Raw genomic sequence first — 16858 nt, forward strand, 5'->3', positions numbered from 1 at the left:
GGAGTCAGCTTGGGTTATGAGCACATGGTCCATCTGGAAAGTTCATAGAATTTCTTTTTTTTAAATGATATATTTATTTATATGTATTTTTTATTGAAGTTTGATTTGTCAACATATAGTATAGCACCCAGTGCCCATCCCATCAAGTGCCCTCCTCAGTGCCCGTCACCTGGTCACCTCATCGCACTGCCCGCCTCCCCTTCCACTTTCCCTTGTTTGTTTCCCAGGGTTTTGTCATGTTTTGTCACCCTCTCTAGTTTTTCCCACTCACTTTCCTTCCTTTCCCCTATAATCCCTTCACTATGTCTTATATTCCCTGTATGAGTGAAACCATATAATGACTTTTGACTAGTATTTTTAATTCAACACGAAAATCTTCCGTCACTTCTTTGGTCCTGGTGTCTGGGATTGATGGACCACACCTTCCATTCACCTCTACTGCTTTGGAGATAGTTGTAAAGAGTCAAAAGGTTAAATTTCTCTTATTCACATACATTAAATAGTGACAATATGTCATAAACTCTAGAATAAAAGCAACGTGTTATTATGAATGTTGACTTATGATTGACTTCCAGACTCTGGCTCTGAAACCTTATAGATGGCTTTCTCTCATTGTTTTTGGGACAGATTTCATCAATGGCAATTATTTTGAAATTATATTTGCTCATTGGCATGAATATAGGTATATGACACAACATTCTTTAAAAAGTCAACTGTATATCAGATAGGAAAGTGCCATCCTTACTATGTCTATACAAGCATTGTTCTTTGAGCTGTGATTCCTTTCTGTCAAACGAATGCACATACACACAGAGACAGAGCTGCCAATGGAGTGTTTCCCCTTCAGAATGCCAAGGAACTATATAACAGCTCTCTGAGCTGCATTCACTTGGCAGCCCTGGATGTTGTATCTGGCTAAACATGGCTATTACATACTCACTCTTCCCACATCTTTACATGCAGACGTGTAAGTGATACAAAGATCCCTGAAAGTCCTCAATATTTCTTCAATGAATTATCTATCTATTATGTATGTATGTATGTATGTATGTATTTATTTATTTTTTATTGGCGTTCAATTTGCCAACATATAGAATAACACCCAGTGCTCATCCCATCAAATACCCCCCTCAGTGCCAGTCACCCAGTCATCCCCACCCCCACCCACCTCCCTTTCTACCACCCCTTGTTCGTTTCCCAGAGTTAGGAGTCTCTCAGGTTCTGTCTCCCTTTCTGATATTTCCCACTCATTTTTTCTCCTTTCCCATTTATTCCCTTTCACTATTTTTTATGTTCCCTAAATGAATGAGACCATATAATGTTTGTCCTTCTCGGATTGACTTATTTCACTCAGCATAATACCCTCCAGTTCCATCTACGTCGAAGCAAATGGTGGGTATTTGTCGTTTTTAATGGCTGAGTAATATTTTCTGTGCAATTGTTCTTTCATCACATATAGAATAATGCTCTAGAATAGATAAATAATCTTAGTCAATTTTACAAATGGAATTAAATGAGTCATGAGGTTTCCCTGAATTTCCTACTGTTGAGACAGAAGTACTATCTAAGATAAATACATTTTTTTTTCTTTTGACATAAGTTTAATCAGTTAAGATGAACTTGAAGTTTTCATCGCCAATTGGTGGAAAAATTGAACATATACAAGAATATATTTCTTTTTTGAATGATCTGTGCTTGGATTTTAAATAGTGGGTACATGTTACAAATGATCATGGGATATTTTATTCCTTCTCCCCCTTTATTTCTCCTTCCCCAATCCCTGCCAAAAAACACAACCACATATTTTTCCTCAAAACTTCCAGGGCACAGAAGTCAGCATCATGATCTTTCAGCTTCAATAAAGATAAGGAAAGATATCTTTTGTTTTCCAGAAAGGTCAGTCTCTAGTTGCTTCTTCTCTATCCATGGCTCCTATAGGTGGCAAGTATGTGCTTAATCATTATTAATAGATTTAATTCATGAATTCTAATTTCACTGTGGCAACATGAAGGTCACGAAAAGGGGAAACAATTTCAACTTATCACATAGAGAAACCTAACCAAGCAATCCACTTCTACATACATGTTAACTACAATGTTAAAAAAGTGACATTAGTGGTTCTCAACAGCATCTTGTGTAGCAGCATTATAGATTACATTTTCTACTTGTATTTTCATGTCATCATGTTCAAATTCATTTTTAGGGAAAACATTACATTCAATTCACAGAACATAGCTATAAAAACTATATGGTGAAAATACATGGCTAAATTAAGTTGATCTGCTTATAATTTGAGGGAAAAGGTTTAGTTATTACCAACCTGGATCTAGTTGATTGTGGATTCCACTATTTTTAGACCACACCCAGTTATTTTCTTCTCCTGAGGGCACAGCTCCACAGCTGAAAATACACTCTGTAAACTAACAGGTGGGACACTGGAATTCTCTCTTGGACAACTCTTCCAGTCTTGGTCATTTTAGTTTATTTTGGTTCCCATTATTAGTCTGAACTTATCCACAAAAATGAGCTTTCTATGTTAGGAAACTTCAATAGCTCTAGGATTTAATTTCTACTCACTTTCCTGGCCTTCTATGAAAGTATAAGCACATCATCAAAATACACATATTTTTCAGATCTCAGAACTATATTAATCTAAAGTAAAAATAATGGGAACAAAGCAAAATCTTCAAGTCAGAAAAAGCTAGTATATGGAACTATAAAATGTATAGGTGCATTGGATCCACTTGATTGGGTATTTTTTTTTCAAATCCTGCCAAATTTATGTTTTGCAACAAGTTCATGAGCAGTATGGAGAAAATTATTTTTATTCCTGCTTTTAAACCACTAAGCTTGGAAGCAGTGTCTCCCATATAAATTTTAAGCTTGTTGGTATCTATCTATCTATCTATCTATCTATCTATCTATCTATCTATCATCTATCTATCTATCTATCTATCTATCATCTATCTATCATCTATCTGCTCTGCTTCTGCCATTTACTTAAATATCCAGTAATTCTTTCTTGACTTAAGAGAAATATTTAAATAGACTTTCACAAAGTGTGGGATTTGGTAATGCATTGATCTCTCAAGTCCTCAGAGGATTAGTAATTGGTCCTGTTGGAATCTTTGCTGGAAGCATCAGCTATAGTCTTTCATTTTCTCCTACTTGCCACCCAGCAGCATCATTAGGAGGCCAATTTTAGAAATGCAGTTGTGCCTTGGTTAAACAGGTATCTCTGGCTGTAGTTTAGGGTGAGATTTTGGTCAGATAACTTGGAAAGCTTCATGATAGGGCTTTGTTGATCATTTTGACATTGGCGAGCCTGGTACAGGATAGGGGGTGGTTTTAGGCATAGGGCAGAGTTCAGAGAATGGATTTCTCTCTGAAAATATGATTGTTCTAACTAATATAGTTGTCCTGAGAATAGAAATGCCAGTTTTTAAGGTTATGTGCCATGTTACCCTGGGAAACTGTGACTTTTAGTGGCTGACAAGGAGACTCAGATGGCAAAATTCTCAGCTACCAAAGATTGGTAATTTATGAATCATATATCTATCAACTTCCTTTTGGGTGGCGTGTGTCTAGATGGAAGGGTCTCATGATGTGTTCAGGGGAATATAGCTTTTCTCTTTATCTCACACAAAATGAATTATGGAGATCTACAGTAAAGAGCATTGCTTCCACATAATAGCCATTGAGAAAAATCATAGCTAAACATTATATATGGACATTCAGAGGTAGAGGATGGAAACACTGTAGAAAGGAGGCTCCACTACAATCTTTTCTCCCTCCACTCATGAGGGATTGAAGACCTGGCTGAAATCCTGCACAGACTCATCTTTAAAAAAATCAACCTTTACCTTTAATGAAACTGATACACTCCTGAATTCCAGAACCAGAATGAGAAACAGTGCCTTCAGCTCTGTCCTCAACAATTAACAATTTTGCTCACTTACGACTGACCCCCTCCCTTGTTTTTCTTTTAATTGTGGTAAAATACACATAATAATTTTTTTTTCATTTTTTTAATTTTTTAAATTTTTTCCATTTTAACTATCTTTAAGTGTACAGTTAAGTGGCATTAAGTACATTCACATTGTTGTGCAAACATCTCCAACAACCATCTCTAGAACTTTTTCATTTTTCCAGACTAAAAATCCATATCCTTTAAACAATCATTGCTCATTTCTCCCTTCCCCTAGACTCTGGAAAACATTTATTTCTGCTTCTAAGAGTGGGACTATTTTAGATATTTCATATTAGTGGAATTATGCACTGTTTTTTCTATCATGGGCTTATTTTACTTAGAATAATGCCCACAAGTTTCATCCATATTGTTAAAAAAAGAGTTTCCTTCCTTTTTAAGGCTGAAAAGTATTCCATATATCTATATCTATATCTTTATACTATGTTTCTTTTTTTTAAGTCATGCATCTGTTGATGGACATTTAGGTTGTTTCCACAGCTTAGCTATTGTGAATAATGCTGAAATGAACATAGGAGTGCAAAGAATTCTTTGAGATCCTGATTTCAGTATTTTTGGATTATACCCAGAAGTGGGATTGTTGGATCATATGGTGTTTTTAATTTTTTGAGGAACCTCCATACTGTTTTCCATAGTGACTGTACAAATTTACATTCATACCATCAGTGAACAAGCGTTCCCTTTCTCCACATTCTTATTAATACTCTCTCTTGTCTTATCGATAATGGCCATTTTAACAGATGTGAAATGACATATTATTGTGGTTTCAATTTGTATTTCCCTGATAATTAGTAATGTTAAGCACATTTTCATTTACTTATTGGCCATTTGCATATTTTCTTTGTGCTAATGCCTATTCGAATCTTTTGTCTATTTTTTAAAAAGATTTTATTTTTGTTTATTCATGAGAGACATGCAGAGACATAGGCAGAGGGAGAAGCAGGCTCCTTGTGGGAAGCCTGATATGGGATTCAATCCCCAGGATCCTCGGATCATGACCTGAGCCAAAGGCAGACACTCAACCACCGAGCCACCCAAGTGTCCCTCTTTTGTTTATTTTTAAATTGGACTATTTTTGCTATTGAGTTGCATGAGTTCTTTGTACATTTGGATGCTAACCCCATATTAAATATATGTTTGCAAACATTTTTCCCATTTATATGTTGTCTTTTCACTCTGTTAATTATTCCTTTGTTGTACAGAAGATTTTCAGTATGATGTAGTCCTGTTTGCCTGTTTTTGCTTCTGTTGTCTGTTCTTTTGGTGTCATATCCATGAAATTGTAGTCCATTCCCATGTGATGAAGATTTTCTGCTATGCTTTCTTCTAAGAGTTTTATAGTTTCAGACCTTACATTTTAAGTACATTTTAAGTTGATTTTTTGTGAGGGTATAAGATAAGGGTTCAATTTCGTTCTTTTGCATATATATACCCAGTTTTCCCCAGCACCATTTGTTGAAAAAATTATTCTTTTCCCATTGTGTATTCTTGCCACCCTTGTCAAACATAGTTGACTATATGTATATGCATGGTTTTTCTTGTGGGTTCTCTATTCGGTTGCATTGGTCTATATGTCTATCTTTATGCTGGTACCATACTGTTTTAATTAACTATAGCTTTGTAATATTGTTTGAAATCAGGAAGTGTGATGCTTCTAGCTTTGTTCTTTCTTAAGATTGCTTTGACTATTTGGGGTAATTTGTAGTTCCATATGAATTTAAGGTTGTTTTTTTTTTCTTTTTTAAAGATTTATTTATTTATTTTAGAAAGAGTGAGGGCATGAGTGAATAGAGGGAGGGGCAGAAGGAGAGGAGATCTCAAGCAGACTCCCTGTTGAGATCAGACTCTGGCTTGGGGTTTGAGCTCATGATCCTGAGATCATGATGTAAGCTGGGACCAAGAGTTGGATGCCCAACTTCTGAGCCACCCAGGTGCCCAGGATTGTTTTTTCATTTCTGTGAAAAATTCCATTCAGATTTTCATGGGGATTGTACTGACTCTAGATCACTTTGGATAGTATGAGTATTTTGACAGCATTGACTTATAATTCATGAACACAGGATGTCTTTCCATTTTTTGGCCTTTTTGTTTGTTTGTTTTACTTTCATAAATGTTTTGTCATTTTCAGTTTACAAATCTTTAAACTTTTTAGTTCATTTTATTTCTAAATTTTTAATTCTTTGTTTTGGTAACAGTAATTCTGGCCTTATAAAGCAAGTTTAAAAGTGTTTTTTCCTTTTCAGATTTTTAGAAGTATTTGAGAAGAATTGGCATTTATTCTTTAAATGTTGTTTTTAGATTTCACCCGTGAAGCCTCTGGTGTGGGGTTTTTCTTTCTTGGGAGGTTTCTCAGTATGGATTCCATTTTCTTGCTCATTATTGTTTTTTTCAGATTTTCTATTTCTTCATGCTTCAGATTTGGTAAATTGTATATTTATATTTATATATTTCTTCCAGGTTATGCAATTTATTACCATATAATTGTAATAATCTCTTATAATCCTTTTATTTCTGTGGCATGAGTCTTCCATTTCTGATATTTTCTCAGTCTAGCTAAAGTTTGTCAGTTTTGTTTTACTTTAAAAAAAACAACTCAGTTTCATTGATTTTTTATATTGTTTTTCTAGTCTCTATTTCATTTATTTCTGCTGTAATCTCATTCACTCCTTCCTCTGCAACTTTGGAGTTAGTTCTTTTCTTTTTTTTCTTTTTTGTTAGTTCTTTTCTGATTTCTTAAGGTATACTCTTAGGTTACTTGAGATCTCCTTTTTTTTTTAAATTTTATAAATTAATTTTTATTGGTGTTCAATTTACCAACATACAGAATAACACCCAGTGCTCATCCCGTCAAGTGTACCCCTCAGTGCCCGTCACCCATTCACCCCCACCCCCCACCCTCCTCCCCCTCCACCACCCCTAGTTCATTTCCCAGAGTTAGAAGTCTTTATGTTCTGTCTCCCTTTCTGATATTTCTCACACATTTCTTCTCCCTTCCCTTATATTCCCTTTCACTATTATTCATATTCCCCAAATGAATGAGAACATACACTGTTGTCCTTCTCCGGTTACTGTGGCCAAGTTCAAAAAGGGTGTTGCCTGAGTTCTCCTCTGGGATTTTGATGGAATCTTGTCTCACATTTAGATCTTTCATCTATTTTGAGTTTATCTTTGTGTATGGTGCAAGAGAGTGGTCCAGTTTCATTCTTCTGCATGTGGATGTCCAATTTTCCCAGCACCATTTATTGAAGAGACTGTCTTTTTTCCAGTGGATCGTCTTTCCTCCTTTATCGAATATTAGTTGACCATAAAGTTCAGGGTCCACTTCTGGGTTCTCTGTTCTGTTCCATTGATCTATATGTCTGTTTTTGTGCCCGTACCACACTGTCTTGATGAACACAGCTTTGTAGTACAACCTGAAATCTGGCATTGTGATGCCCCCAGATATGGTTTTCTTTTTTAAAATTCCCCTGGCTGTTTGGGGTCTTTTCTGATTCCACACAAATCTTAAAATAATTTGTTCTAAGTCTCTGAAGAAAGTCCATGGTATTTTGATAGGAATTGCATTATACGTGTAAATTGCCGTGGGTAACATTGACATTTTCACAATATTAATTCTGCCAATCCATGAGCATGGAATATTTTTCCATCTCTTTGTGTCTTCCTCAATTTCTTTCAGAAGTGTTCTATAGTTTTTAGGGTATATTTTGAGAACCATTTGAATGGTAAATGGTTCTCCAACCTTTTATTTTCAGGTTGTAGGTGTCCTTCTGTCTAAAATGAGTCTCTTGTAGACAGCAAATAGATGGGTCCTGCTTTTTTATCCAGTCTGAAACCCTGCGCCTTTTGATGGGGTCATTAAGCCCATTCACGTTCAGAGTTACTATTGACAGATATGAGTTTAGTGTCATCATGATATCTATTTAGTCCTTGTTTTTGTGGATCGTTCCACTGAACTTCTTCTTAAAGGGGAGTTTTAAGAGTCCCCCTTAAAATTTCTTGCAGAGCTGGTTTGGAGGTCACATATTCTTTCAGTTCCTGCCTGTCTTGGAAGCTCTTTATCTCTCCTTCCATTTTGAATGAGAGCCTTGCTGGATAAAGTATTCTTGGTTGCATGTTCTTCTCATTTAGGACCCTGAATATATCCTGCCAGCCCTTTCTGGCCTGCCAGGTCTCTGTGGAGAGGTCTGCTGTTACCCTAATATTCCTCCCCATGAAAGTCAGGGACTTCTTGTCTCTTGCTGCTTTAAGGATCTTCTCTTTATCTTTGGAATTTGCAAGCTTCACTATTAGATGTCGAGGTGTTGAACGGTTTTTATTGATTTTAGGGGGGGATCTCTCTATTTCCTGGATCTGAATGCCTGTTTCCCTTCCCAGATTGGGAAAGTTTTCAGCTAGGATTTGTTCAAATACATATTCTGGCCCTCTGTCCCTTTCGGCGCCCTCGGGAACCCCAATTAAACGTAGGTTTTTCTTCCTTAGACTGTCATTTATTTGCCTTAATCTGTCTTCATGGTCCCTTAATTGATTGTCTCTTTTTTCCTCAGTTTCCCTCTTTGCCATTAACTTGTCTTCTATGTCACTCACTCGTTCTTCCACCTCGTTAACCCTCGTCGTTAGGACTTCTAGTTTGGATTGCATCTCATTCAATTGATTTTTAATTTCTGCCTGATTGGATCTAAATTCTGAAGTCATGAAGTCTCATGAGTCCTTAATGCTTTTTTCTAGAGCCACCAGTAGCTGTAGAATAGTGCTTCTGAATTGGCTTTCTGACATTGAAGTGTAATCCAGATTTTGTAACTCTGTGGGAGAGAGGGCTGTTTCTGATTCTTTCTTTTGAGGTGAGGTTTTCCTTCTAGTCATTTTGCTCAGTGCAGAGTGGCCAAAAACAAGTTGTATTGGAACACGGGGGAGTATCACTGGTCCGTCCAGCTGGTCTTCTGGGGGAGGGGCCTGCTGTGCTGATTTTCAGGTGTTAGCACTTGGGGGAGCTGCTCTGCCCCTGCCTGCTGCCGGGCTCAGCGGGGGTTGTTTACCCCGTGGGCCCCAGGAGGAACAGCAGCAGTTGCTATGGCAACTCTGGAAGCCTGGATTTAGCCTCCGCAGGAACTACGGGGCTCGGGGCTCTCGGTTCTCCGTCCGCAGGGCCTGGAGGCTCCGGGGCGGGGCCGCTGATCTGCTCAGCTCGGGGCAGGAGCGTCCTCGCTGTCCTGGGCCCTCCCGGCCTCTGCCTGTCCCGGGGGAGGCCGGATCCTGGGCTGTGTCCCGGCGCCCTGTGCTCCGGGGCCTGCGCTGTTGGATTCGCGCTCCCGCCCCGCAGCCCCCTCCGCGGAGCCGCCGCCCGAGCCCCTCCGAGCTGCTCCGGCCCCGCCGTGCGCGCTGCAGCCCTTAGGGAGCTCGGCGCACTCTCCCGGGCGCAGGTGTCTGTTAGTGTCCCCGGGAGCCCGAGGGCATCCCCGCCCTCCTGGGTCCTGCTCCAACTCCCTGCGAGCCCCTTTCCGCCCGCCCGGGAAGGTTGGTGCAGCTCCTGCTTCTCCGGGACGGGGCTCTCCTGTCCTGGGGACACTCGCCCCGGCCTCAGCCCGGCTCCTCGCGGGGCCCCTCCCCCTCGGAGGCCTTTTGTTCCTTTATTTCTTTTTCCCCGTCTTCCTACCTTGATAGAAGCGCGAACTCTTCTCACTGTAGCGTTCCAGCTGGTCTCTCTTTACATCTCAGGCCGAATTCGTAGATTTTCAGGATGGTTTGAAGGTTATCTAGGTAATTTGGTGGGGACAGGTGACTTGGGGACCCTGCTCTTCCGCCATCTTGCCCCTCCCCCTCCGAGATCTCCTTTTTAAATGTAGGTATTAATTGTTATAAATTTCTCTTCTAGTATTGCATCCCATAGGTTTTGGTGTACAGTTTAAAATTTCGTTTGTCTTGAAATGTTTCTTTTTTAAAATATTTTATTTATTTATTCATAAGAGACACACAGAGAGAGAGGCAGAAACACAGGCAGAGGGAGAAGCAGGAAGCCTGATGTGGGACTAGATCCCAGGACTCCAGGATCATGCCCTGGGACAAGGCGGGCACCAAACTGCTGAGCCACCCAGGGATCCCCTATTTTGAAATGTTTCTAATTCCTCTCTTGGTTCTTCTTTGACCCATAGATAGTACAATAATGTGTTATTTAATTTCCATGTGTTTGTGATTTTTTTCAGTTTTCCTTCTGTTTTTGATTTCTAGTTTCACTTCATCGTGTTCAGAAAAGATACTTTGTATGATTTTAATCTTCTTAAGTTTTTCAAGACTTGTTTTTTGACCTAGCCTATGATCTATCTTGCATAATCTTCCATGTGCACTTCAGACGAATATATCTTCCACTGCTATTGGGTGGACTGTTCTATATATGTCTGTTAGGTCCATTTGGTCAACACTGTTGTTCAAGTCCATTGTGTTCTTACTGATTTTCTGTGTATATGTTCTAACCATCATTGAAAGTGGAGTATTTAAATCTCTTACTATTATTGTGTTGTTGTCTATTTCTCCCATTAGATCCTTTAATATTTGCTTGATATATTTAGGTATTCTGATGCTGGGTGCATAAATATTTATAATTCATCTTCCTGGTAAACTGACCCTTTTTTTGAATTTTTTTTGAATTTTTATTTATTTATGATAGTCACAGAGAGAGAAAGAGAGGCAGAGACACAGGCAGAGGGAGAAGCAGGCTCCATGCACCAGGAGCCCGACGTGGGACTCAATCCCAGGTCTCCAGGATCGCGCCCTGGGCCAAAGCCAGGCGCCAAACCGCTGCGCCACCCAGGGATCCCTAAACTGACCCTTTTATAGTTATATAAAGTCCTTATTTGTGACAGTTTTTGTTTTAGAGTCTATTTTGTCTGACCTAAGTATAGTCCTTGCCCTCTTTCAGTTGCCACTGCATGAAATATCTTTTTTTTATCACTTCACTTGAACACAATGTGTGCCCTTAAATCTTTTTTTAATAAATTAATTTTTATTGGTGTTCAATTTACCAACATACAGAATAACACCCAGTGCTCATCCCGTCAAGTGTCCCCCTCAGTGCCTGTCACCCATTCACCCCCCCCCCCGCCCTCCTCCCCTTCCACCACCCCTAGTTCGTTTCCCAGAGTTAGGAGTCTTTATGTTCTGTGTCCCTTTCTGATATTTCCCACACATTTCTTCTCCCTTCCCTTATATTCCCTTTCACTATTATTCATATTCCCCAAATGAATGAGAACATACACTGTTTGTCCTTCTCCGATTGACTTACTTCACTCAGCATAATACCCTCCAGTTCCATCCACGTTGAAGCAAATGGTGGGTATTTGTCGTTTCTAATGGCTGAGTAATATTCCATTGTATACATAAACCACATCTTCTTTATCCATTCATCTTTCGATGGACCCGAGGCTCCTTCCACAGTTTGGCTATTGTGGACATGGCTGCTAGAAACATCTGGGTGCAGGTGTCCCGGCGTTTCATTGCATCTGAATCTTTGGGGTAAATCCCTAACAGTGCAATTGCTGGGTAATAGGGCAGGTCTATTTTTAACTCTTTGAGGAACCTCCACACAGTTTTCCAGAGTGGCTGCACCAGTTCACATTCCCACCAACAGTGTAAGAGTGTTCCCTTTTCTCCGCATCCTCTCCAACATTTGTTGTTTCCTGCTTTGTTAATTTTCCCCATTGTCACTGGTGTGAGGTGGTATCTCATTGTGGTTTTGATTTGTATTTCCCTGATGGCAAGTGATGCAGAGCATTTTCTCATGTGCATGTTGGCCATGTCTATGTCTTCCTCTGTGAGATTTCTCTTATGTCTTTTGCCCATTTCATGATTGGATTGTTTGTTTCTTTGCTATTGAGTTTAATAAGTTCTTTATAGATTTTGGAAACTAGCCCTTTATCTGATATGTTATTTGCAAATATCTTCTCCCATTCTGTAGGTTGTCTTTTAGTTCTGTTGACTGTATCCTTTGCTGTGCAAAAGGTTCTTATCTTGATGAAGTCCCAATAGTTCATTTTTGCTTTTGTTTCTTTTGCTTTCGTGGTTGTATCTTAAGTGAGTCTCTTGTAGACAGCATATAGTCATATTTAAAAAAATCCATTTAGTCATTCTGTGTCTTTTGATTGAGGAGTTAACTCATTTACATATAAAACAATTATTCATACTTAAGGACTTACTCTTGCTATTTTGTTTTCTGTGTGTCTTGTAGTTCTTCCGTCCCTCTTTTCCTTTCTTACTGCCTTCCTTTGTATTTTGTTGATTGTTTAGTATTGATATGCTTTCATGATTTTCTCTCTTTGTTTTGTAGAACTTTTGTTCTCAGTCAAATCTGGATCTCCTTTTATATGGGTTCTTTCTCTTAGAATGGCACTGTGTCTGTAACTCAGATTATTTCCCATTGCATTGGTCTGTAATTGGTCTAAAGGTTGGCATTCAAATTTGAATGTGTAGACTTTTTGTTTTGATTACTCAATTATCATTAACACTCTCTTTTGTACCAGATACTTTTTTTCCTATTAGTTGAGGCAGAAATCTATATAACAGCTATTTCAGAGGTGAAGTGTGTCTTTTTTTTAAAGATTTTTTTTATTGGAGTTCAGTTTGCTGTCATATAGCATAACACCCAGTGCTCATCCCACTAAGTGCCCCCCTCAGTTCCAATCACCCAGTCACCCCAACCCCCTACCCACTTCCTCTTCCACTACCCTTTGTTCATTTCCCAGAGTTAGGTGTCTCTCATGTTTTGTCACCCTCACCGATATTTTCACTCATTTTCTCTCCTTTCCCTTTATTTCCTTTCACTAATTTTTATATTCCCCAAATGAATGAGACCATATAATTTTTGTCCTTCTCCCATTGACTTATTTCACTCAACATAATACCCTCTAGGTCCCTTCACATTGAAGCAAATAGTGGGTATTTGTCATTTCTATTGGCTGAGTAATACTCCATTACATAGGTAGAACACATCTTCTTTATCCATTCATCTGTCGATGGGCACCGAGGCTCCTTCCACAGTGTGGCTATTGTGGACATTGCCGCTATAATCATTGGGGTGCAGATGTCCCGGCATTTCACTGCATCTGTATCTTTGGGGTAAATCCCCAGCGGTGGAATTGCTGGGTCACACGGCAGCTCTATTTTGAACTCTTTGAGGAAGCTCCACACAGTTTTCCAGAGTGGCTGCACCAGTTCACATTCCCACCAACAGTGCAGGAGGGTTCCCCTTTCTCCACATCGTCTCCAACATTTGTTGTTTCCTGTCTTCTTAATGTTCACCATTCTCACTGGTGTGAGGTGGTATCTCATTGTGCTTTTGAGTTGTGTTTCCCTGATGGCCAGTCATGTGGAGCATTGTCTCATGTGCTTGTTGGCCATGTCTATGTCTTCCTCTGTGACATTTCTGTTCATGTCTTTTGCCCATTTCATGATTGGATTGTTGGTTTCTTTGCTGTAGAGTTGAATAAGTTCTTTAGAGATCTTGGACACTGGCCCTTTATCTGATGGGTCATTTACAAATATCTTCTCCCATTCTGTGGGTTGTCTTTTAGTTTTGTTGAGTGTTGCTTTTGCTGTGAGGAAGCACCCTTTTTGAACTTGGCCACAGCAACTTCTTGCAAGATACATCCATGAAGGCCAGAGAAACAAAAGCAAAAATGAATCACTGGGACTTCATCAAGATGAAGTGTGTCTTTGACCGAAAATTATCTTTCTGGGGAATCATGTGTGAGATTGTTCTATAGCTATATCTAGAAGAATTTCATACCATTTTTTTGTCTTTAAGCAGAGAAAATAATTTATTCTAGGAAGAGCCCAGATTACCCTGTAAATAGTGCCCCTGTAATTGTGCAACAAGGCAGCATTTATTTTGGGATGAATCCTCTCTCATTTTTCAAAACAAATTCATTTTTGTTTGATCTTTATTTCTCAGCATAATAAATCTACTTTGACTACATATTTGGGATTAAAGCTATGAATTTTAAGTAAAACACATAATAATTATGCATTTTTTTAAAAAAAAGATTTTATTTATTTATTCATGAGAGACAGAGAGAGAGGCAGAGACATAGGCAGAGGGAGAAGCAGGCTTCCTGTGGAGAGCCCGATGCGGGACCTGATCCCAGGACCCTGGAATCACAACCTGAGACAAAGGCAGATGCTCAACCACTGAGGTACCCAGGTGTCCCACCATTATGTCTTTACCTTAAATATTTTAATTGTCCTATTGGTTATATAATCTATACCCAAAGCTTTACAGAGAATTGTTTCTTAAGCTGAGAGATTTTCTATATATTGTGATATTTTATGCTGATAAGCAATGCCTTTTCATCAACAACTTGTAAATACAGAGGGGTTTCTAATTGGAAGAGACTTTAGTCTCTTAAATGATTATTTAATCAATTACTGGTATGAAAGATGAACCATCAAAGATTACAGAAATGGTCAACATCATGTGTCATCGGGGGAATACAAATCAAACCCACAATGGGATACCACTTTACAGCAGTTAGAATGGCTAAAATAACCACAAATGTTAATGAGGATATGGAGAAAGGGAACCCTCTTACATTGTTGGTAGGAATGCAAGCTGGTGCAGTCACTCTGGAAAACTGGATGGAGGTTCTCCAAGAAGTTAAGAATAGAGCTACCTAGGACCCACCAATTACACAAGGGTATTTTTCCCAAATATACAGATGTAGTGAAATAATGGGACACCTGCATCCCAGTGTTCATAGCAGCAATGTCCATAATAGCCAAACTATGGAAGGAGCCAAGATGTCCTTTGACATATGGATGGATAAAGATGATGTAATATTATTCAGCCCTCAGAAAAAATGAATACCTACCATTTACATTGATGTGGCTGGAACTAGAGGGTACTATGCTGAGTGAAATAAGTCAATCAGAGAAATACAATTATCATATAGTTTCACTCATATGTGGAATATAAGAAATAGTGCACAGGATTATAGGGCAAGGGAGGGAAAACTGAATGGGAAGTCATCAGAGAGGGAGAAAAACAATGAGAGACTCTTAAGTATAGGAAATTAAGTGAGGGTTGGTGAAGGGGAGGTGGATGGGGGATATGGTAATTGGGGGATGGGCATTAAGGAGGGCATGTGATATGATGAGGCATGGGTGTTATACACAACTGATGAATTATTGAACTCTACATCTGAAACTAATAATGTGCCATATGTTGGCTAATTTAATTCAAATAAAAAAAGATTACAGAAAGCAAGGGGAGCAAAATATACTTAAACTCACATATTTTGACCTGAAGACCATTGATCTTTCTGTTAGTCATGCTTGTTCTTAAAATATGAATGACATTTTTTTTCTTTTCTAGTCACATGAATTGTTATTACCCAAGATTACTGTGTGGCCCCAGAGCTTCCTCATGGCATTTTTCACTTCTGAGTTTCTGAGGGTATAGATTAAAGGATTTAACATGGGTGTTATCATAGTATAAAACACAGCCACTGCTTTGTCGATGGGGAAGGTGACCATGGGCCTAAGGTACACAAATATACAGGGTACAAAGAATAGGACAACTACCGTAACATGGGAGGCACAGGTAGAGAGAGCCTTACGCTGTCCTTCAGTACTGTGAGTTCTTAGAGAGTAGAGGATGAGGACATAAGAGGTGACAAGAATAGAAAAAATGAGCAGACACATCAGCCCACTGTTCGCGGCGACAAAAAGTCCAAAGATGTGAGTATCAGTGCAGGAGAGTTTTAGCAGAGGAAAAAGATCACAGATGAAATGGTCAATGACATTGGGGCCGCAGAAGGGCAACCAGACTATAAAAAGAATTTGAATCAGAGCATGAAGAAATCCCCCAGCCCAGGCCATGGTCACCAAGTTGGCACACATTTGCCTGTTCATTGTGATCATGTAGTGTAGGGGCTTGCAGATAGCCATGTAGCGGTCATAGGCCATCACTGTGAGCAGGATAATCTCAACTCCCCCAAAGAAATGTTCTGCAAAGAGCTGAGTCATGCACCCACTGAAGGAGATAGTTTTCTTTTTAGCAAGTAAGTCAAATATCATTTTGGGAGCCATAGTTGAAGAGCAGCAGCTATCTATGAAGGACAGGAAAGACAGAAAAAAATACATGGGGGAGCCCAGGGCTCTGCTGGTGCTGATTGTCACGACAATGAGTAAGTTGCCTGCCACAGTGAGAAAGTAGATGACTATAAACACAGCAAACAAGAGTTTCTGCACATCTGGGTTCTGTGTCAGGCCAAGCAGGATGAATTCCGTCACGTTGTTCATTTGTTCTGTGAACCCACTTTGGTATCTGGATAATTGATTTACCTGCAAACAGCACAGGGATTGCAATTGTTGCAGGCACATTTTGATCTAGCAAATGATTTCTGTCAGGATTGTTTTTTGTGAAACTTATGGAAACCCCAAGCAGATAAATTCATACATAAATAAAGTTGGGCCTTATTACTGGTCATATAATGAACACATAGCCTCTTTAGCCTCTGACAGATACAGACACGTAGACATATGCACACACACATTCACATACACTCATCCATAGACACAAATACAGTTTTACAATTGTACACTCCTTCCTGTAATTGCGCACTGGTGGATATTCTCTGAACAATTGCGATTGTATTTTCTCCCATATGAAAACTGGAATGAAAGGAGGACCTGTAAGGAGGAGCAGAGGCTTGAATTCATGAGAAGCTACTGCCCTGGGTCTCTTCTCTTGTCACCTGTGCTGCTGAGGCTAAGCAGCAATTTGTTATTCTTGTTGCTTGTGACTTGTTTCAGGGTGACTATAAAATATCAGGCAACTCCAATTTGAAATTAAGAATAATGTAGTCACATTTCAGAAAAAACTGA

General features: G+C 39.2%; 1 protein-coding gene across 1 annotated transcript; it reads right to left on the minus strand.

The window, feature by feature from the left end:
- Window positions 1-8449: 8449 nt before the first annotated feature.
- On the minus strand, window positions 8450-16338 carry LOC129504306 (olfactory receptor 4C5-like; the record flags this gene model as incomplete). Its single annotated transcript, XM_055316976.1, has 2 exons — window positions 15382-16338; window positions 8450-8493 (listed from the first exon to the last, which is right to left on the minus strand). Coding segments are annotated over exons 1-2 (936 nt in total), but the record flags the coding sequence as incomplete, so codon positions are not given.
- Between the last annotated feature and the right edge of the window lie 520 nt (window positions 16339-16858).

Source organism: Nyctereutes procyonoides, unplaced genomic scaffold (genome assembly GCF_905146905.1).
Source record: "Nyctereutes procyonoides isolate TBG_1078 unplaced genomic scaffold, NYPRO_anot_genome, whole genome shotgun sequence".
NCBI lineage: Eukaryota > Metazoa > Chordata > Mammalia > Carnivora > Canidae > Nyctereutes > Nyctereutes procyonoides.